Source organism: Eleutherodactylus coqui, chromosome 1 (genome assembly GCF_035609145.1).
Source record: "Eleutherodactylus coqui strain aEleCoq1 chromosome 1, aEleCoq1.hap1, whole genome shotgun sequence".
Lineage (NCBI taxonomy): Eukaryota > Metazoa > Chordata > Amphibia > Anura > Eleutherodactylidae > Eleutherodactylus > Eleutherodactylus coqui.
Genome location: NC_089837.1, coordinates 525,954,585 through 525,975,449, shown reverse-complemented (window position 1 = coordinate 525,975,449; position 20,865 = coordinate 525,954,585). Strand labels below are relative to the sequence as shown.

General features: G+C 51.4%; 1 protein-coding gene across 2 annotated transcripts in view; it reads left to right on the top strand.

Annotated features, from left to right (window-relative positions):
* C2CD3 (C2 domain containing 3 centriole elongation regulator) overlaps window positions 1-20,865 on the top strand; it is a 79,116-nt gene that overhangs the window by 15,081 nt on the left and 43,170 nt on the right. For both annotated transcript variants that reach the window (XM_066588346.1, XM_066588345.1), the window contains exons 12-21: window positions 2,058-2,176; window positions 2,262-2,393; window positions 3,011-3,433; window positions 5,389-5,540; window positions 8,179-8,419; window positions 8,510-8,684; window positions 8,781-8,964; window positions 13,212-13,384; window positions 13,467-13,590; window positions 13,668-13,936. In XM_066588346.1, coding sequence (XP_066444443.1) covers window positions 2,058-2,176; window positions 2,262-2,393; window positions 3,011-3,433; window positions 5,389-5,540; window positions 8,179-8,419; window positions 8,510-8,684; window positions 8,781-8,964; window positions 13,212-13,384; window positions 13,467-13,590; window positions 13,668-13,936 — 1,992 coding nt within the window. The remainder of the gene's footprint in view (window positions 1-2,057; window positions 2,177-2,261; window positions 2,394-3,010; window positions 3,434-5,388; window positions 5,541-8,178; window positions 8,420-8,509; window positions 8,685-8,780; window positions 8,965-13,211; window positions 13,385-13,466; window positions 13,591-13,667; window positions 13,937-20,865) is intronic.

Below are 20,865 nucleotides of genomic sequence, written 5' to 3'. Positions count from 1 at the left end.
TCCATATCCGTAGGAGGCGCAGATCTTCTCTGCGGAGAAGTGGAGGGCAGATAGTGCTGCATCTGACACAGTGCTGCTCCAAGAAGACACAGTGGAATAGAGTACCTCTAACTGCTCTGCTTCCCGCCAGCCATGGGGTCACCTGAGGCTCCCGCTGCTCCCCCAATTCCAGCGTCCTCTCACCTTTAAGTGACAGTCACTGAGGAAGTGACCCTACTGGTGCGCAGGGGGAGCCGAAGTGAAGAGGGTCAGGAGGAGGGCAGTAACTTGCTATGGTTAAGTATAGCGCCATCGCCCCTCACCCCCATGCCACCTTGTCACCTTCCCATCCACTCCACACTCCTTTTGAGTTTTTTTCTCTTGTTGTCAGGTAATGCCCCCCCCCCCCCCTCCGCGGTTCGCCTCATTAAGTTCTTTTTTTCTCTCTAGGGTGACCCATCGTTATAACCCTTGGTCTCCTGCCAATAGTCCCTGGCCTTCCTTTTCAGCCCGCCCATTGCAACAACTCTAGTCCAGGGACGTGACCAGCCCCCTCCTCTACTAGCATACACCAGTGTTGTGGGATAAGACTCCTGGCCTCTCCTGACTTCTAAATCGTGAAGGGCTTTCTCATGGCTTTGAGCAGCACCCAACAACTTTGCTGGGCCACACTATCTAATTTTGGCCTTGGGTTTCATGCCTTCACAGGCCAAGGGCTGGAGACGAGACTTCCTTGGGTCGAACTGTCTTGCTTGCTTCCCCTCCTTCACAGCCCCAGCACATGGTAAAGCCCCCAGTTAGGGATCTGCCGATTCCCTCAGGGGGCCAATCACAATTTATTTTCATAATTCATCAGCATCAAGTCTAGATTTCCCTCCGCCCCGATGTCCCCAGGGTATAATGGACCTTATTCTGCCTCCATATCAGTTATGGTGGTAATTCCCTAGAATGGGTAGGACTAGAGGCCGCATGGGTCTCTGTGGTCAATGCCATTACCATCCCTCTCTCCCTTGCCAGACACCAGATATTGTAAGTATACCATTTGGTACCTACCACTCAGTTCCACTGGGCTCCCAACCAGAGAGGGCGCTCTTCCCCTTTACCGGTATCACATCATCCAAGGTGGCCAAACTCATTCCTGGCATGTTTCCCTGGTGACTTACCATTCTCCTGATCCCGTCAATTCTGCATAAGACAAACCAGATACATATATGTCATCAGTACATGCCCCGAATGAACGACGAATGAGAATTCATTCGCTTCCCATTCAATTTGTGCACGCAGAAAACTGACCAATGGATCGGCCTGTGTGAACAGGCAGTTATCACTTCTGAATGACTGCCTGTTTATTGTGAATGGAGGTGGGTGGGCCGGTACGATCCTCATCTGCTTCGTCGCCATTCACTGAGCGATGCTCGTTCATGCGTAAAGTCACAGGAGCCATTATCGCTGGCTGTCTCAGCGGGGATCTTCAGTCTTCCCTGAGTCTTACATAGTACGTCATGTACTATCTAACGTCATGGTTTCATTTGTGGTTCTCCTGCTGTCTGCAGGAGGGGTATAGCCAGTAGGAGGAGGTCACGAAGGCGTTAAGCTAATGATCACCTATGAGGTCGTTTTATACAAACAATCCCACCAGTAACATTAAAGAAAGTTATCTGGGGAGGAAAGAAGCAGGTCCTGGTAGTGTAGTAATGTAAAAGCAGTCCTACTCTCCTGACGCTCCTCCGGTGGCCGGTCCCCACGCCGGTCTTCGATTCCTGGTGCACATCCTGACGGTCTCACAGCACTGCAGCCAATCACTGACACTTGACCCTGCATCCGGACAGACGCCTGTAAGTGAAGAGTCCTTTACCCCAGCCCATAGGGATCAACAGCTTTAGTTTTAGGGTGCATAATGGGTCAGACCTGATTTAAAGGGGGTATAGAAGAGATTCCGTGACACTGTAGAGTAATAGTCTGCACCCTGGGAGGCACCAATCCCCTGCATGCTTTGCTGCAGCTGAAGAGCAACTTACACTAAAGATTCACCTTCCTTTATACGTTATCTCAAGTCGTCTTTCCTGTCTTTTCTACAGTTGTGAAGTTCCAGCAGAGATTTGTGTTCCCCATCTTGTTCCACGGACCGATGATCCAGCACTGGTGGAACACCGGCCTCACCTTCCGACTCTTCATGAGGAAGAGCACCCAGAAGAAGGTGAGGTCAACGCTTCCTTCCTGAGCTTGGTGCGTCTTACTTCAGCTTTAGACTTAGACTAAATGCATCTTGCCTGTCCCTCCAGCCCGGACTCCTCGGCTCGGCCGTTCTGTCCCTTCGCGATGTTCTCCGCTCTCAGGATCTCTCCGTGTCGCAGTCCCTTCCAGTGCACTGCTTGGAGAAACAGCGGGAATTAGAGGATGTCGGGCCCCTGAAGGTAATGTCTGATGTACCGAGTAAGAGGAGATAAGTTGTGTTTCCAAGTGTATATTGTAATCTTTATTTAAAGGGGATTTTCCCATTAACCCCTTCCCAATGTGCGCCTTACATGTACGGCGCCTGTGGTGTGTCGTTGTATAGTGCAAATACGTCTTTTTCCATTTTGCCCCAATTAGACATTTTTAGAATTTTCTCAGTATGTTTTACAGTATATTAAATTTGTATTTTAGGCCATTTTATGCCTCCCTGGACAATTTTCAAAAGTTTCTAGAAAAGGGGGTGTGGCTAAGTGGAGGCGTAAAATACACTGGTTTTATTAGTAGCTTGCTCTGTTATTTTAGTGTAAAGTGCACCAGGCATGAGGAAAAGTAATGTCTAGCAAGACCTGCTAAGGCTGGTCCTTACAGGGCGGAATCCCGGCGGAAATCTCAGTTTTGCAGCAGCAAAAAAAAGCGAGATTTCTGCTGGGAAAGCGCTGCTTTAAAGCCTGCGTGTGGGGTATGTTGTGTGAAGCTAGGATAGTGATAATCAATCTGCCATTTATGTTTTCTGTTGGTACAAATTGTTCGATCTACTGATCAGGCGGTTACAGATTCTCTCCATCTCCCCTGTCAGGTGTCGGTAGCCATTGCCGGAGATAGCAGAGAGTTCTCAAACCTCCCAGAGAAGTCGTCTCTAAGAGCGCAGGACGCATCCAGGCCTAACGAGAGCGTCAGACCACCTGAAGATCAGTCGTACGTAGAAGACTCCTCAGAGCCGCACACAGAGCTGGTGTCCTCAGTCCCACCTGCTAAAGAACATGTCCTCCAACAGATGGAGCCACCACAAGGGGCGCCGTCCCAGCAAGAGACTGAAGTGGAGAACGGTTTATTACTGCACGTTCTCCTCATGGTGCCTGAAGGCAAGGGCCTACTGTGCGCCCCCCAGCAGTCCTCCGTCTATAACCCATATCTGAACTGCAAGCTGTTCTCTACCCAGGAAGCCACCCGCTCCGCCATAGTGTGGGGCAGCAGCCGGCCGCTCTTCAAGTTCTCACAGGTAATTGCTGCTGTCTTTTGTTTCCTCTAAAGAAGGAGTAAATTAAGTCACCGACTTCTATTTATATCTTCCTTTTGTTTACTAATCAAACTACTAAGGATCACTTGTCTGTGAGTATGTATGTGTGTGTTTGATTCTTATGCCCCACCTCATGGTGATGTCATCGCTCCGCCCCCTGGTTACATCATTGGAGGTCCTACAACATATATAAAACACAGAGTCTGACCCACAGAAGAACAACACAGTTAGGGCTCTTGGAAAGGGAGGACAAAAATAACAAAATGAGAAGTCCTGACAGAAGACACTGACCTACCACCGCCACCAACGAGATCCGCTGTGTTTTTCTTGTGTGGTAATCATGCTGCTGTGTGTGTGATGTGTGAGGATCATAATGCATGTACCATGTAGCAGAGTTGTGTGGCACATTGAGCCACCAGGAACACTGGTACTGTAATTTCCTAATAATTACTAGTACGTGTGAATATACACAACACGCCGCTTGATCAGCCCCCATCTAGTAGCGTTGGACTCCTTTGGCCTTCAAAACTGCAGCAATTCATCACGGCGCAGATTCCACTCAGTGATTACATCATTCTGCAGGAATACCGGCCCCTGCGGACAGGAAGCTTCTTGTAGTTGCCGCAGATTAGATGGCGGTGCTGACATATTCTGACCTGCTGACAGAAAGGGGTCAGCGATTCATGCTGCTTGTGCCAAATTCTGCCTTCCCATCAGCAACAGAAATCTGGATCCATCTGACCAGGAGATGTTTTCCGCTGCTCAGTGATACAAGTTTTGCGCTCTTTTGCCCGCTGGAGTCTCATATTTTTGTTTCTCTTAGACACAATGCCTCTGTGAGAGGGCCGGGGGGTGTAATAAAGCGGCTAGTGTATAGTATACAATTTTTGTAATTCGTCTTATTTGGGGAAGGTGTCATCTTACACAACTTCCAGCATTCTGCAGTTCCCCTTTCCCTTTTTTTTCAGCTTCTTGGGCTGGATGGATGGAATATCGCCAGTGATTTTCTGACGAGGGGGGAGCGCTGACAGGTCTCAGAAGTGAGCCTATCTGACAGATAGGCTCACCACAGAGAATCGCGGCATGCCATGATTTAGATCGCTATGATTCTCCGCTCGTGGACGCCGATGCAGCACTTTCCTTAGCAACGCTATGGAAAGGTTCACACAGGATCATCACCTGTGGACATGCAGCCTTGCTCTCCCAAAAATCTTTTTAGTGAAGCCAATAAAAACAAGACGGGGGGGAGAGACGGGATGCAGCTGCGGGGAGGAGAGGCGGGATGCAGCTGCGGGGAGGAGAGGCGGGATGCAGCTGCGGGGAGGAGAGGCGCGATGCAGCTGCGGGGAGGAGAGGCGCGATGCAGCTGCGGGGAGGAGAGGCGCGATGCAGCTGCGGGGAGGAGAGGCGCGATGCAGCTGCGGGGAGGAGAGGCGCGATGCAGCTGCGGGGAGGAGAGGCGCGATGCAGCTGCGGGGAGGAGAGGCGCGATGCAGCTGCGGGGAGGAGAGGCGGGATGCAGCTGCGGGGAGCAGAGGCGGGATGCAGCTGCGGGGAGGAGGGAGCTGGGAGGATCAGGGGGAGACATCTGATTGATTACACAGATAGGGCCCCACACTGCACATGCTTGGAGGAAGAAAGGCTGCTTTTACAGGACCCAATAAAAGAAGGAAAACGACCCCAAATCTGCGGGTTACACAAGTAACTCCTGTACGCTGCGTCCAAAATACACATCTACAGGTATAAATTAAGGCAAATTGCAGCTCCTTTCTTCCACGTTGCACTCACAGGGTGCAGGAAGGTGAGATATGGGGAGCTGTTTTGCGGGGTCTTCACACTGTAGTACAGATTCTGGGCTGTGACCTGAAGGGGGCGCTGTGCAATAATACTGTGTTTTAGCTGCTGCGGTGTTAACTCTTTATGTACTTGTCCTACAGGTGGCTCCCGTCACGCTGACCACTCGACTCCTCGGAAGAATGAAGAATAACGTTATGATCATTGAAGTCTGGAATAAAGTTCCCGGGCCGAGTGCAGACCGGCTCCTGGGACTGGCCAAGCTGTCGCTGCATCAGTTCTACATGTCCTTCAGGTAACAGGATAAGGAATAACTTCCTGACCGCCCGCCATGAGAACGAGGGTCCCCAAGGTATCTGAAAGAATGGAGCAGCGAACTGTCATGCTTTCTGCTACTCCATACATTTCAGTGAACTGCCACTAATAGCAGAGTATATGTTTTCTGCAATCTTTGACAGGCCCATTGAAATGAATGGAGCAGCTCCTGTGGCCCCTGGCTCAACCGCCGCTCAGTTCACCAGGGGGCACAGGACTCTATGCTCTTGAGATTGGTGGGGGGTCCCAGCAGTTAGACCCCCAATGATCAGATGTTACGACCTATCATTCGTAGGGGACAACTTTAAAGGGTTCTGACATGAAGAAAAAAATGTTTTACTTGCCTTGCCTGGCCAGGACCGATCGCCAGGCATGTCCCCTCCGTCGGGCATCTCCTTCTGTGGCTTCCAGAAGCAGAGCTGGAGCTGTCAAAATGACTGCTTCCTGCTCTGCTCCGTCCGTCAGCCACTTCCGAGGTGAACGGACAGGCGCCACGTCACAAGGAGTGCTTGCTGGGGGCGACCCGTCCGTCCTGGTTGAACTCACGAGTGCTGCTCATGTGCAGTGGAGAGGCGGCCCGTCCTGACTCCTGTCAGAGGGCACCTCTCCACTGCACATGCGCGGATTCCCGGAGGGGGGCGGCTCGTCGGAGGAAGAAGAGGAGCCTGCTGGGAGATGACACCCCCCGATGACAACAGGAAAAAGGATAAGTGTAAGATTTGTATGCTTTAGCATGCCATTGATCGCGGGTTCCCTGTGTCCGTTAACAATGGCTGCTAAAGCAGAAAAACCTGATTCGGGTCAGAACCCCTTTAAATCTTGGCACAACCCCGTTAAAATGTTTTTCTTTCTTCGTTTTTTTTTTGTGATTTAACCCCTAAGTGACTAGACTATTTTGAGTCTTAAAGGGGTTGTCTCGTGAAATCAAGTGGGGTTCAGCACTTCTGTATGGCCATATTAATGCACTTTGTAATGTACATCGTGCATTAATTATGAGCCATACAGAAGTTATTCACTTACCTGCTCCGTTGCTAGCGTCCCTGTCGCCATGGATCCATCTAAATTCGCTGTCTTCTGGCGTTTTTAGACGCGCTTGCGCAGTCCGGTCTTCTCCCTGGTGAATGGGGCCGCTCGTGCCGGAGAGCTGGTCCTCGTAGCTCCGTCCCGTCACGTGTGCCAATTCCAGCCAATCAGGAGGCTGGAATCGGCAATGGACCGCACAGAGCCCACGGTGCACCATGGGAGAAGACCCGCGGTGCATCGTGGGTGAAGATCCCGGCGGCCATCTTGGTAAAGGAAGAAAGAAGTCGCCGCAGCGCGGGGATTCGGGTAAGTAATAAACTTTTTTTTTAACCCATCCCTTGTGTTTGTCTCGCGCCGAACGGGGGGCCTATTGAATTAAAAAAAAAACCCGTTTCGGCGTGAGACAACCCCTTTAAGGACACATCGATTTACATAGTCACATTGCAAGAACCATAACTTGTTGACGGCCGTACGAGGGCTCGCTTTTTGTGGGGCGAGATGTTTTATAATTTTTATTGCATTTTTGGGGGCGAGAGACAGAAGCCCCCAGGAAGCTCCACCATTGGGTTGTTTTTACAACATTCATCATTTGGTAACTATAACATGATGGCTTTCTTATCTGTGATCATCACTATTACTGTGACACCAAGTTTATTGATTTTTTTTTGGGGGGGGGGGGTTGTATTTTTTTCCCCACTACTTTTACACAATAAAAACACACTTTTAAAGAACAATTGGCTGCATTTCCACGTTCTAAGACCCGGGGGATTTTTGTTTTTCTATCAATAGAGCTCTGTGTAGTTTTTATTGCTACTAGTTCGGGATACGTGTGATTTTTGGATTGTTTTTTTAATTGCGTTTTGGGAGACAAATGAAAGAAAATTGGCAATTTGGGCGTTGGTTCTTAATATTGTTTTTAGGTCATTCACCAAGTGAGATAAACAACCAAATATTTTGATAGACTGAGTTGTTCTGAATGCGGTAATACCGATTATGTGCTGCGCTTTTTAAAAACAATTTGCTGGTTTATCCATTTAAAAACGTTTTTATGGGGAAAAAAGTTTTATTTATCTTTTTATTTTTATAGGATTTTTTTCAATGCTGTTTTTTTAATCCCTCGGGAGGGCTTGCAGATGGGAACTGTTCAATCACTGGGATAGTACACTGCATTCTTATGTACCGCACTCTACTAAGCTTATGACCTCAGCCTATCACACTCTGGCTGAGCCACGTAACCGACATGGAGGCCTTTGTTAGACCTTTGGCTGCCGTGGGAGCCCATTGTTACTCTGTGATCGCATTGCGGGGTGCCGATAGGTGACAGAAGGAGCTTTTCTCTCCATCCCATCATCCTTTTACATGCTGCAGTTGCTGTTGTTTGTGGCATGTAAGTGGTTAAACTACCAGGCTTTGAGCTTTCTCCATTCCGGACAATTGCAGCAGAAGCCTGGCTGTCAGTAGTCGTCCATAAGAGATTTATGTGCAGGTTTAAAGCCTATTAATGATTGCTGTGAAAAGACATATTGGTGGTCACTAAAGGGTTAATGAAGAATGACTTTGGTGTCCGTCGAACTAATGACTTTTACTTTTTGCAGTGACCCAAAAATTAGCCGTCTTCTGCTGCAAGCACAATATCCAGTAGTTGCCGTGGACAGCTTTGTGCCAGTCATTGACATGTTCAGTGGTGGTGAGCGTGGGCAGCTGAAGGTCCTGCTTGCCATGGGGTCCGGAGACCAAGTGGTGGCGTTGCAGAGATTGAAGAACGAGGAGGGAACCGCTGCGGTGCAAATCGACAGACCGGCGCATTTCCTGGACCCACCACAGTCTTCCGTAGAGGTAAGCTGGATTGATCTCTCACTATGCTGGCTGCATTCTGATATGTTGCTCAGGTATTGACTGTGGGGTCTTTGGTTTCCGTGCTTCCAGGTGTCCCGGCTGTCGGAGAGCAGCACCGATCATGTGTTTGAGGTACATGTGGAAGACGTGAAAGGTCTCGCTCCTCTGCAGTCCACAGTGTGGGGCGAAGCCGACTGCTTCGTACAGTATTTCTTCCCAGCACGTTCCAGAGCAAGTAGTCCTAGGTCAGAGCTGCCAGAACGAGGTATGAGCGGCGCAACGTGGCGGTTACATCAGTGCCGAGGCGTCTTATACAAAGTAGTTCCTGCTCTGTAAACGCTTCCCTCCCTGCTTATTTCAGGCCTGAGTCTGAAGCCTGTTCGTACGGCCACCACCCTCTGTGTACCAGATCCGGTCTTCAATGATCGGCAGAGCCATTCCTTGGTTGCTCCATCAGATACTCCGGTTCAGAGGCTGCTGCTCAGCGCATTCTCCACGCAAGGACTCTCTGCGGGAGGAGGGATGGCCTTTGAAATCTGGTGCCGGTAAGATGCATATAAAATGATCGATAGTTAACCCCTTTCCGCCCTAGGGCATATCTTTAGGCCCTGGGTGAACAGGGGGTCCCACAAGTGGGCATACAGTTGCATCCTATGAGGCCACGCTATCTGCAATGGGAGCCGGCTGTGACTGACACAGACAGCCGGCCTCCCTCTGCAACAGCGGGGATTGGTGAGATCATCATTCCCTACTGTTAACCCCTGACATTTCACAATCGGTATTGACCGTGGCATATGAAAGGTTCACAGTGTACATTGTTAATGGCATGTAGGTTAATAATGGGCATTTCTGTTCTCACTGATCCCCACTGTTGCAGCAGGAGGCCAGCTATTGGTCACAGCCGACTCCCGTTGTGGGATGGTGCTGGCTCACTTCCAAACGTGCGCAATCTACAAGGTGTAAAGGCTGATTTAGACACAACGATTCTTGCTCAAAAATCGCTCAAAGCCGTCTTTTGTTTGTAACTGCGCTGACATCGGGCAGTTTCTGTTAACCAGTTGCTGATCGTTGTCACAGCGGGATACAGCTGATACTATTCTTTCAGCTGTATCCCACTCCATGAAGACAGGCGGGGTATGAAGAACAGAGCGGTCCAGCTGTATTCTGCATACCCCGCTCGGCTGTATAACAGCCAGGCGTCCGAGCAGGGAACAGCTGGATGCAGAAAAAAGCGCCCCGCTTGTCTTCTGCACCTTCCGCTCGGAGCGCAAAGTGATTGTTCAGCGTTTGAGCGATCACCTTGCCCTGTAAAGGCACAGAACAGTAATCACTCAAAAGTCGCTCGAAAGACCTCTTTTGAGCGATAATCGTTGTGTCTAAACTGGGCTTAAGTTTTTTGTTTTGATTTTTTTTTCATCTTATAAACTGGGAAAAGGGGCATCTTTTGAACTTTTTAATATTTTTATTTTTCTAATATTTAGATTTTTATCATACTTTTATTTTTACTTTTTTTTTTGTCCCTATAGAGGACTTTTATAAGACCTCTGTAGACCTTAAAGGGGTATTCCAGGCTTTTTGAACTGATGACCTGTCCTGTGAATAGGTCATCCATACTTGATGGACAGGGGTCTGCCGTTCGGGACCCCTGTCAATTGCTTTCTACGCTTCCTGCTTTTTTATGGCCAGGACAGGACTTGTTGTCTTCACCATAAGGGAAGCAGGAAATGTATGGTTAGCCCCGATCCCAGTTTCATCAGCACTGCACCCAGCACCTACTCACTATCTACGCTAGAACCAACGACAGAGGAAGAAGTCTCCAGGCTCCTTTCCGCTGCCCGCCCCACCACCTGCACTAGCGACCCTCTCACCTCCTCCGCTCCCTTTCCCCAGCTCTCATTACTCACCTTACCACAATCTGCAACCTCTCCCTAACCTCTGACACTTTTCCCTCCTCATTCAAACACTCCATTATATCCCCTCTGCTTAAAAAACCAACCCTGGACCCGACTAATGCTGCCAACTACCGACCCGTCTCAAACCTCCCCTTTATCTCCAAATTACTGGAACGCCTGGTCTACTCCCGCCTTACTCGCTTTCTCTCTGACAACTCACTCCTCGACCCCCTCCAGTCTGGTTTCCGCTCTCTACACTCGACCGAAACTGCCCTTAGAAAAGTAACAAATGACCCGATGACTGCAAAGTCTAGAGGTGATTACTCCCTACTAATCCTCCTTGACCTGTCTGCTGCATTTGACACTGTCGACCATAATCTCCTTCTCACTATGCTCCGCTCTATTGGTCTAAAGGACACTGCTCCCTCCTGGTTCTCTTCCTACCTCTCTGACAGCTCTTTCAGTGTTTCCTTTGCTGGTTCTATCTCTGCTCCACTTCCTCTCGCTGTCGGGGTACCCCAGGGCTCGGTCCTTGGTCCCCTTCTTTTCTCTATCTATACTGCCCCAATTGGACAAACCATCCACAGATTCGGCCTCCAATACCATCTCTATGCTGACGACACCCAACTATACGCCTCCTCTCGTGAGATCTCTGGACCATTCCTCCAAAATATCACCGACTGTCTGTCCGCTGTCTCTAACACTATGTCCTCCCTTTTTCTCAAACTAAACCTCTCTAAAACTGACCTCCTTGTCTTTCCACCTTCTAACCGACCTCCCCTCAACATCTCCATTCCAGTGTCTGGCACCATCATAACCCCCAGACGGCATGCCCGATGCCTTGGGGTCACACTGGACTCTGACCTCTCCTTTGCCCCCCATATCCAATTCCTGGCTCAAACATGCCACATGCACCTCAAAAATATTGCTAAGATACGTCCGTTCCTAACCACGGACACGCTAAAGACGCTCGTGGTTGCCCTCATCCACTCCCGGCTTGACTACTGTAACTCGCTACTCATTGGCCTCCCCCGCACTAGACTCGCTCCGCTCCAATCCATACTAAATGCAGCAGCTAGACTCATTTTTCTATCCAGTCGTTACTCAGACGCCTCTGCATTATGCCAGTCGCTGCATTGGCTGCCCATCCGCTGCAGAACTAAATGTAAACTCCTCTACCTCACTCACAAAGCTCTGCATGGCGCTGCGCCACCATACATCGCCTCCCTACTGTCAGTATACCACCCTGCCCGCTCACTTCGATCGGCTAACACCCTCAGACTAAACACCCCTGTAATATGAACCTCTCATGCTCGCCTACAGGACTTCACCAGAGCTGCACCCATCCTCTGGAACGCTCTACCCCAAGGCATCCGGACAATTCCCGATGCACGAAATTTCAGACGTGCCTTAAAAACGCACCTCTTCAGGGAAGCATACCAAATCTCCTGACCTAGTCCCTCGCCCCTCCCCATGGTGCTCCACCCTGTTTGCCTTCTGATAAATGATCTGTACATAATATTTCCTATTGCCTGTGTTCCCCACCCCCTGCACCTGCTGTACCACCCTCAACCCATTTGTGTCTAACCCAATGTACCTCACATTGTAATTGTTGTATTGTTTTACATTTATCCATGCCTGAAAGCGGAATAAGTTGGCGCCATACAAATAAAGATTATTATTATTATTATTATTATTAAGTGTAGAAGAAGCAAGGCACTCACACTGATCTCAATGGAAGCGAAGCCTGCACTCCCACTGCCTGCTGTGACCACTGATGACGACATTGTGGGCCCCACGATCAGCTTATAGACATGGGCCCCAAGCGGCAGATCCCCATCCATCAACTACTGATGACCTATCTAGAGGATAGCTCATCAATTTAAACAGCCCAGGATACCCCTTTAATAGGCTGAGATAAATGGTGACCCTGGGAGACTCACGAGGCTCATCAGCACCCCACAATTGTTTTGTGTAGAGGTCACTGGAGGGTATCCGTCCTTCCCAGCTGCTTAGATGCTACAGTAAGCATTGACGGCTGTATCTCTCACAGTTCTTTAAGGCCTCATGCCTGCGGCACGCACTGATATTTAATGCGGATTTCTGCAGCGGATGCACTGCGTTTCGTCTTAAGATTAAAATTTTCTCGCGGGAGATCGCAAATTGCAGATTTTTTCCGCATGGATGCACGTGAATGAACTGCAGATCATCCACACGGAAAAATCTGCAACCCCACCTTCCTAAATGATCTGCGGATGCCCAGTGCTTCTCTATGGGTGGCTAGAGCTGTGGATCTCCCACAGGGGATGTCAGGGAAAATTTTGCGTACAGCACCAATCAGACCCACCCCAATGCCCCGCTGCCGGCGGTAAAGAAGAGACACCACACACGGAGGTCTGGTATAGTTCCTCACACGGGGACATGACTGTGCACTTTATTACAGATTACATGGGATCTTATACCCTTTGGTCTCATCACTAGGAATGGGTGATGGGCTCATTGGCTCAAATTCACCGCATAACCATATATGGGAAGTCCGGATTTCCGGCCTGAGACAGTGAAAGTTATATACGTAGTTGAACAGTCGTTATCTAGATATGGCGCTTCTGGGAAAACAGCCAAGTACGCGGCCTTCGTGTTCGGTTCTGTATCATCTCTGAATTTCTGGACACATCTCTCTCAGCCTTGCAAACCTTTGGAATATCTGATGTAAGGCGACATATAAGTTTTTCTCATTTTAGCATTGAATAGAACTTGCATACAGGTATAAAAGCATAAAAACATATGGCAATATATACATATACCCTCACAGGGAGACCCGTGTGGATTCAATGAAATCCACCCGAGGACATTGGGCCCAAGGGGTTGTAGAAGAGTTTTACCGGTAATGTCTCTTCCAGGTATTATTACCCCAATGTCAGGGACCAGATTGTGGCCAAAGCACTTCTCCCGCTGTCCCGCCTGTGTGCCATGGTGACCATGCACCATCGAGATGAACTGGGAATCCAGGCGTTCTGCCTACCGCTGACCCCAGTGACGGAGACCTCTGCAGACACTCCTCCACCCTCTTCAGGTAAGAAGCAGCTATTCTCACCATACAAGTACATCTGTAATGCAAAGCCATCCAGTAACGGGTGACATCGCCTTGTTCCCAGGTTTACTGAACGTAAACGTGACTTATAGACGCTCCGTCAGAAACCCGGTGGAGATGTTGGCGACTCGCATGGCCTCCATATCTGTGCAGATCCACAGGGCGTCCGGGCTGCAGGCTGCTGCCAGGTACGCCTCTCCCAAGGACCTGTACTAGACCCGCGGCTTCAGTCGTTGGAGCTCATTTGCCTTATGTTCTGTTGCAGAGTTCTGGCAGAGCAGGACCCTTCGTTTCAGTACAGCGCAGACGTCGGGGTGAACGCCTTCATCATTATTCGCCCAGCTTTCTTGCCGGAAATTGAGGTTCGCAACACCCGTACAATCGCTCGCAGTTTCTGCCCGGAGTTCGACCATCACTCCGAGTTTCCCTGTAATCTGGTGACACAGAGGAGCAGCGGAGAAGCCTGCAGCCTGGCGGAGACCCTCCACTCATCTCAGATAGTCTTCTCCATCCATCACCAGAGCATGACGCCCGGTAAGAGACCCCAAGTACTTCCACTTACTATCCCAGTAACTATCTTCACTCAGTATTTGTTGTCGTCAGTTTCGGTGACTCTTAGGTCCATTCTAATCATTGGCTCTGCGTATTGCCTTTTGGAGTCTGCGGTTGTCTGAAATCCAATTTATGTCTAATCAGTGGCTTCGGCTGCCGCCGCCGCTTATTTTCCTTTTGCTTATGATCAATGTCTCCAGCTTGGCTGCCAGCACAAGTTCAGCAGTAATCCGTGCATGAAGGGTTGATTTCTTTTACAGCAAGAGCAGAATGGTTCCCTATACACGAAATGTCCCCTTTATCAGACCCCCACACCTTTGGCCTTCAGAACCGCAGGAATTCATTGCGGTGTAGATTCCACTAGGAATCTCGGCCCGTGCGGACAGGAAGCTGCTGCAGATTAGATGGAGGTGCTGACATGTTCTGACCAGCTGACAGGAAGGGGTCAGCGATTCATGCTGCTTGCACCAAAATCTTATCTGCCATCAGCGCAGGGCAGCAGAAATCAGGATTCATGTTTTCTCGTCCGTATCATTGGGGGCCACAGCCTAGACCATGGGATATAGCCACTGCCCTAGGAGGCGACACTAAGCAAAAAAGTGTTAGCTCCTCCCCACCTGGCTATATCCCCCCTGCAGGCACTCAGCTAATTAGTCTTTAGCTTAGTGTCTGCTAGGAGGCAGACGTGGAAAGAGCTATTCGCGGGGAGTCGGGGCTTTTCCCTGGCTCTACTGGCCTCCCGGGGGAGACGCAGGCAGGGGGTGTCTCCACCACTACTGCGGCGTCTCACCCAGAGAAGAAAAAGGGGCCCGACTATGCAATGCGCATCTGAGTCGGTTACCCGCCAGCCATAGGGCTCCCCCTCCCTGGAGTAGCGCACTGTCTGACGGTGACGCGTAGGGGGCAGCACTGCTGGAGCGGTCGGCGCACGGACAGGCTGTGGCTCCCGGACAGACGCCCCATTGGGACTTCACACTGACAGCGGCGGCGGCAACATTCCGTTTGGGGACTCCATACTGGCGGCAGCAGCGGACGCAGGGTACCTTATGGAGCTTCAGGACGGCAGCAGCAGCGGCAGCTCTCCCGAGCAGGGATAGAAGCGAGGCATGTTGCAGGACGCCGGGGCGCCGGCCGGCAGGCCACTTCCGGGCGCGGCGCTCCGGGGGGCAGAGCGCCGTCGTCACGGCCGGAAACGTCACTTCCGGGTCACGGCCGCGCTTCCGGGGCAGGCCACGCCCCCTCCGACCGTGGCAAGTTTAAAAGGGCCAGCCAGACGGCGGACTGGCCGCTCTCAGCAGCTGACACCTCGTTCTGTCTGCACTCGCAGCTCTCTGAGCGCACAGCAGCACATCCGTCCAGCCATTCAGCCCTGCAATTCCTTTCTGCAATTCCTTTCTGCTACGGAGAAAGCACCCGGACAGCAGCAGCACCTCCTGTCTCGGGCACCAGCAGCTGTAACAACGCCGCAGCAGTCCCTGCCACAGCACCTGCCGGGTCACCAACGCTGCGAGATCGTGTGGTGGACCCGCGTCGACTCCCGACAGCATCCAAGCGTCAGGACCAGAGGCTCCAGCTGGACCGGGGGAACCGCGGAAACAGCTGCTAGACCGGGTAAGCCCTGCCCAAGGCAGCACTTCGGGTTGTTCTCCCCTCGCCCTCCCCGTCCCCCCTGCAGGCATTCCTGTAACGGTAATTAGCTTACCCGCTACCTGGAAGTTGTTTTCTTTTGCCATGTCTGACCCTAGATCAGAGGGTTCCAGCCCGGCCAAGGGGAGGGTGAAGCATTACGCTTGCACTACCTGCAGCGTTAAGTTTGCTTGCGGTCAAGTCGACCCCCGCTGCGCTAGATGTGCCGCGGCACGCGCAGCTCCAGGGACCCCGATGCCCCCCGCCGCCCCTGTGGAGCCAGGGCCCGAACCCCAATGGGCAAGGTCCCTGGCCGCTGCCGTTTCTGGCTTGGCCACATCCTCTGCGGCGATTTTACGCCGGTTAGAGCCCAGCTCAGACGCGTCCTCCTCGGAATATGCGCGAGGGAGGGCACGCAAAAGAAGGAGGTCCCCTAGCAGCGAGGACACTCCCCGTAGATCGCGCCACACCAGGAGGTCGTCTAGACCCTCAAAGTCCAGACGATCCAGGGACTCTCATGGGTCTAGGGCGTCCGTGCATACTTACCATAGATCAAGGCACTCTTCACGGTCCCGGTATTCTGCGAGACCAGCCCGGGCTCGCCATGAGTCCCCTCGAGCGTCTTGCTCATGGGCGTCCCAGGACACGGCCCAAACGGCAGGCGAGGGCAGTGGGTCTGAAGACTACAACCACTCTGCAGGCTCGTCAGTTTCGGAACTAGACGAGGAACAGGTGTCGCGCCTAGCCAGCCTAATGGACGGCCTGGTAATTTCCATAAGAGAAACCCTCCAAGTAATGGAGGAACCAGTGGAGACGCCTCCTTCCGCGGTGACATTTAGACGGCAGAAGAGATCACGACAGGTCTTCCCAGACCATCCGGATTTTGCGGAGGTCCTTAACAAGGAGTGGCAGAACCCGGATAAAAAATTTAGGCAACCCGGGAAGACTTGGGAAATTACATATCCATTCCCAGGGGGCCTGAAAAAGGGTTGGGCGGTACCTCCGGTAGTTGACCCGCCAGTGTCACGACTGTCTAGAAGCACAGCACTGCCAACAGCCGAGGTAGCAATGCTGGCTAATCCTCAAGACAGGAAGCTGGATACATTGGCAAAAACCGTGTTTCAAGCCACAGGCACCGCCTTACAGCTGATTTTTGCGGCCGCATGGGTCAGCAAGGCGTCCATAGCCTGGGCCAAGCAGCTACGGAGAGACATTGTAGCAGGCGCTCCACCGAGTGAGTTGCTCGAACTGACAGACAACGTCATACAGGCAAGCAAGTTTGTATGCGCAGCAGAACTAGACGCAGCCAAGTTCGTTGCCCGGGCATCCGCTGCATCGGTTGCGGCAAGGAGAACTCTCTGGCTGAAAAGCTGGTCAGCAGATACAGCATCCAAGATGGCCTTAACAAAATTGCCATTCGAAGGAAACAGGCTGTTTGTACCTAAACTGGATGACATGATAAAGGACGCCACAGGCGGCAAGAGCACGTCGTTACCACAAATGCCGGCAAGAAAGGAGAAGGTTCCACTAAAAAGGAAACCGTTTTTTAGATCCTTTCGGCGTTTTTCATCCCGTCCAGGGTCAGGGCAGTGGTCCCAGTCTACAAGAACCCCGACGGACGCAAAGAGGGGCCCCTCTTTCAAAACAAGACAAACATGGCGATCCCGACCCGGAACATCTAAAACGGCGGGATCAAAGAGCGCGGCATGAGATGCTGCCCCCACCCAGTGTCACCAGGGTGGGGGGCAGGCTCTCCCAATTTCGGGAGACATGGGGGAGGCGCGTGAGCGACAAGTGGGTGCAGGAAATTGTGACATCCGGGTACGCAATCGAATTCACGACTCTCCCGCGGAGTTCATTCTGCAGGTCCGGAGTGCCTACCACCCCGGAAGGAGTAGCCAACCTACAGCAGGCGGTGCAGAACCTTCTGGCACAGGGGGTTGTGAAACCGGTATTGGGGGCACAAGAGAGGCAAGGGTTCTATTCGAATCTTTTTCTTGTACCCAAAAAGGACGGCAGAGTGAGGCCGGTTCTGGATTTAAGGAGGTTGAACCAATTCATCAGAACAAAATATTTCCGGATGGAGTCAATCAAGTCCGTGATAACCTCCATGCAACCGGGCGAATTTCTGTCCTCGATAGATATCAAGGACGCTTATCTCCATATCCCGATTTGGGAAACACATCAAAAATTCCTTCGTTTCGAAACACAGGGAAGGCATTTTCAGTTTACGGCGCTGCCATTCGGCCTGTCTACCTCTCCAAGGGTCTTTACGAAGGTACTAGCAGCAGTGATGGCGCTACTCCATGCGGAAGGTATATCAGCCATTCCATACCTGGACGATATACTAATAAAGGCACCGTCATGGGACGGCAACATCAAAAGCGTACACGTCATGATGAAGATTCTAGAAGAATTCGTCTGGATAGTGAACCGCGAAAAATCATGCCTAATACCGACACAACGCTTGGAGTTTTTGGGCATGATATTCGATACCAGCCAGCACCGGGTCCTGCTACCCCAAGCAAAGGTAGACAAGCTCCGGCAGGGGGTCCGGTCCCTAATACAAGGGAAACCGCTAACCCTCAGACACTGCATGGCTATCCTGGGCCAGATGGTGGCAGCATTCGAGGCGGTTCCGTTCGCCCAGTTCCGGTCGAGGAAACTACAACACTTGATATTGTCACGCTGGAATGGGTCCCAGATAACCCTGGAACAGCGAATCCAGATAACCCCTCAAGTCCAAAGGTCACTGAAGTGGTGGCTGGAACCTGGGAGGCTTCAGGCGGGACGGCCCTTGGGCCCAAGTCGTTGGACAGTAATGACGACGGACGCCAGCCTTTCAGGTTGGGGCGGAACACTAGGGGACCGGTCTGTTCAAGGAGTGTGGTCTCAAAGAGAGACAAGGCTACATATAAACATCCTAGAGTTGCGGGCCATCTACCTGACTCTCCGACACTTCGGGCCCAATCTCAAGAGAAAAAATGTACGCGTCCAGACGGACAACACCACAGCGGTGGCCTATGTCAACCGACAAGGGGGAACACGGAGCGCGTCGGTAATGAGCGAGGTGGCAGGCATACTAACGTGGGCGGAGAAGCATCTGAGCTCGATTTCCGCAGTCTACATTCCCGGAATAGAAAACTGGGTGGCGGATTACCTAAGCCGGGAAACAGTGGATCCCGGCAAATGGGGGCTGCACCCAGAAGTATTTCGGATGATATGCCTGAAATGGGGCACACCAGACGTGGACCTCATGGCCTCCCGACTAAATTACAAGCTACGCCCATTTGTGTCCCGAGCGCGGGATCCACAGGCAGCGGCAACGGATGCGCTGACCATTTTGTGGGGGGAGTACAAGCTCCTATACGTATTTCCACCAATCCCTCTCATACCGAGGATCCTCGGGAAAGTCAAGCAGGAAGGGCGACCAGCGATATTAATAGCGCCAGACTGGCCGAGAAGAAGCTGGTACGCGACCATCATAGAAATGCTGTTCGACACACCGTGGCATCCTCCAGAGCAAAGAGACCTGCTATCCCAGGGGCCTTTTCTACACCCGAATTCCAAGTCTCTACATTTGACGGCCTGGCCGTTGAGACCGAGGTGTTGAGGAGGAAAGGTTATTCGGAGAAGGTTATTCAGACACTGATACGGGCCAGAAAACCAGCCTCATCGGCAATTTATTATAGAGTCTGGAAGCGCTTCTTCACCTGGTGTGAGGAGAGACGGGTACAACCGATGCAATTCTCAGTGGCCAGAATTCTTGCATACCTACAATCGGGCCTCGAAGTAGGATTCAGGGTAGGTTCGTTGAGGGGACAGGTGTTGGCATTAACGGTACTGTTCCAAAAGCCAATCGCAAAGAGGATGGCAGTACGTACATTCCTGCAAGGAGTTGCCCATACGACACCCCCGTTTAAACCCCCGGTCCAAACTTGGGACCTTAATCTCGTGTTGGACACTATGACGGACCAGCCGTTTGAGCCGCTGAAGGAAATTTCTATGCGACTACTGACCTGGAAGGTGGTATTCCTCGTCGCCATTACGTCAATCCGTAGGGTCTCGGAGCTGGCGGCTTTGTCTATACAGGCGCCATATATGACCGTCCACCAGGACAAAGTGGTGCTGAGGCCATCACCCGAGTTTCTACCAAAGGTAGTATCGCAGTTTCATATTAATGAAGAAATTGTCTTGCCTTCTTTTTGTCCAGATCCAGTACACAAAAAGGAAAAAATGCTGCACCACCTGGACGTAGTAAGGGCGCTGAGGATCTATGTGAAAAGAACAAAGGAGTTTCGTAGGACCGACACCCTCTTCGTTATTCCGGAGGGGACCCGAAGGGGCTTGGCAGCCTCAAAAGTCACCCGATCCAAATGGATAAGGTCCCTGATAACAGAGGCGCACCTCAGGGCGCTCGTCGCCATTTCGGGTTACGGCCCACTCCACACGGGCGGTAGGGGCTTCCTGGGCAGTCCGTCACGGAGCCTCAGCCCTTCAGGTGTGTAAGGCAGCCACCTGGACTTCCTTACATACGTTCTCAAAATTTTATAAGGTCCACACAGCTGCATCATCTGACACCGCTCTTGGCCGGAAGATCTTGCAGGCGGCGGTCGTTGACCGCACAGCCGAACTTTGAATGCCCACCCAATATATTGTTCTCGGGACTGCTTGTGGACATCCCATGGTCTAGGCTGTGGCCCCCAATGATACGGACGAGAAACAGATATTTTTGGTATAACTTACCGTAAAATCTCTTTCTCGTCGCGTTCATTGGGGGCCACAGCACTCACCCCTTGTTTATTTAGGCGGTTGCTGGAACTTTCTGTTCTTCGGTCATGGTTTGGCAGAAAATTGTGCCAAAAGTTTGTTTTTTGGTATATATATAAAACAGTATGTATAATTTTACTCCCACTTGCTTCCTACTGCTTGCAGACAGACTAATTAGCTGAGTGCCTGCAGGGGGGATATAGCCAGGTGGGGAGGAGCTAACACTTTTTTGCTTAGTGTCGCCTCCTAGGGCAGTGGCTATATCCCATGGTCTAGGCTGTGGCCCCCAATGAACGCGACGAGAAAGAGATTTTACGGTAAGTTATACCAAAAATATCTGTTTTCCGCTGCTCAAAATTTTTTGCGCTCTTTTGCCCAATGGAGTCTCGTCTTTTTGTTCCACTTAGACACAATGGCGCTGGAACTGGGTATCTGCTGTTATACCATCCGTGCGGAGGAACGGCGAGTTGTGCGTTCGGACACGTTAGTTGGAGCTCCAGCGTTGTATTCAGCTG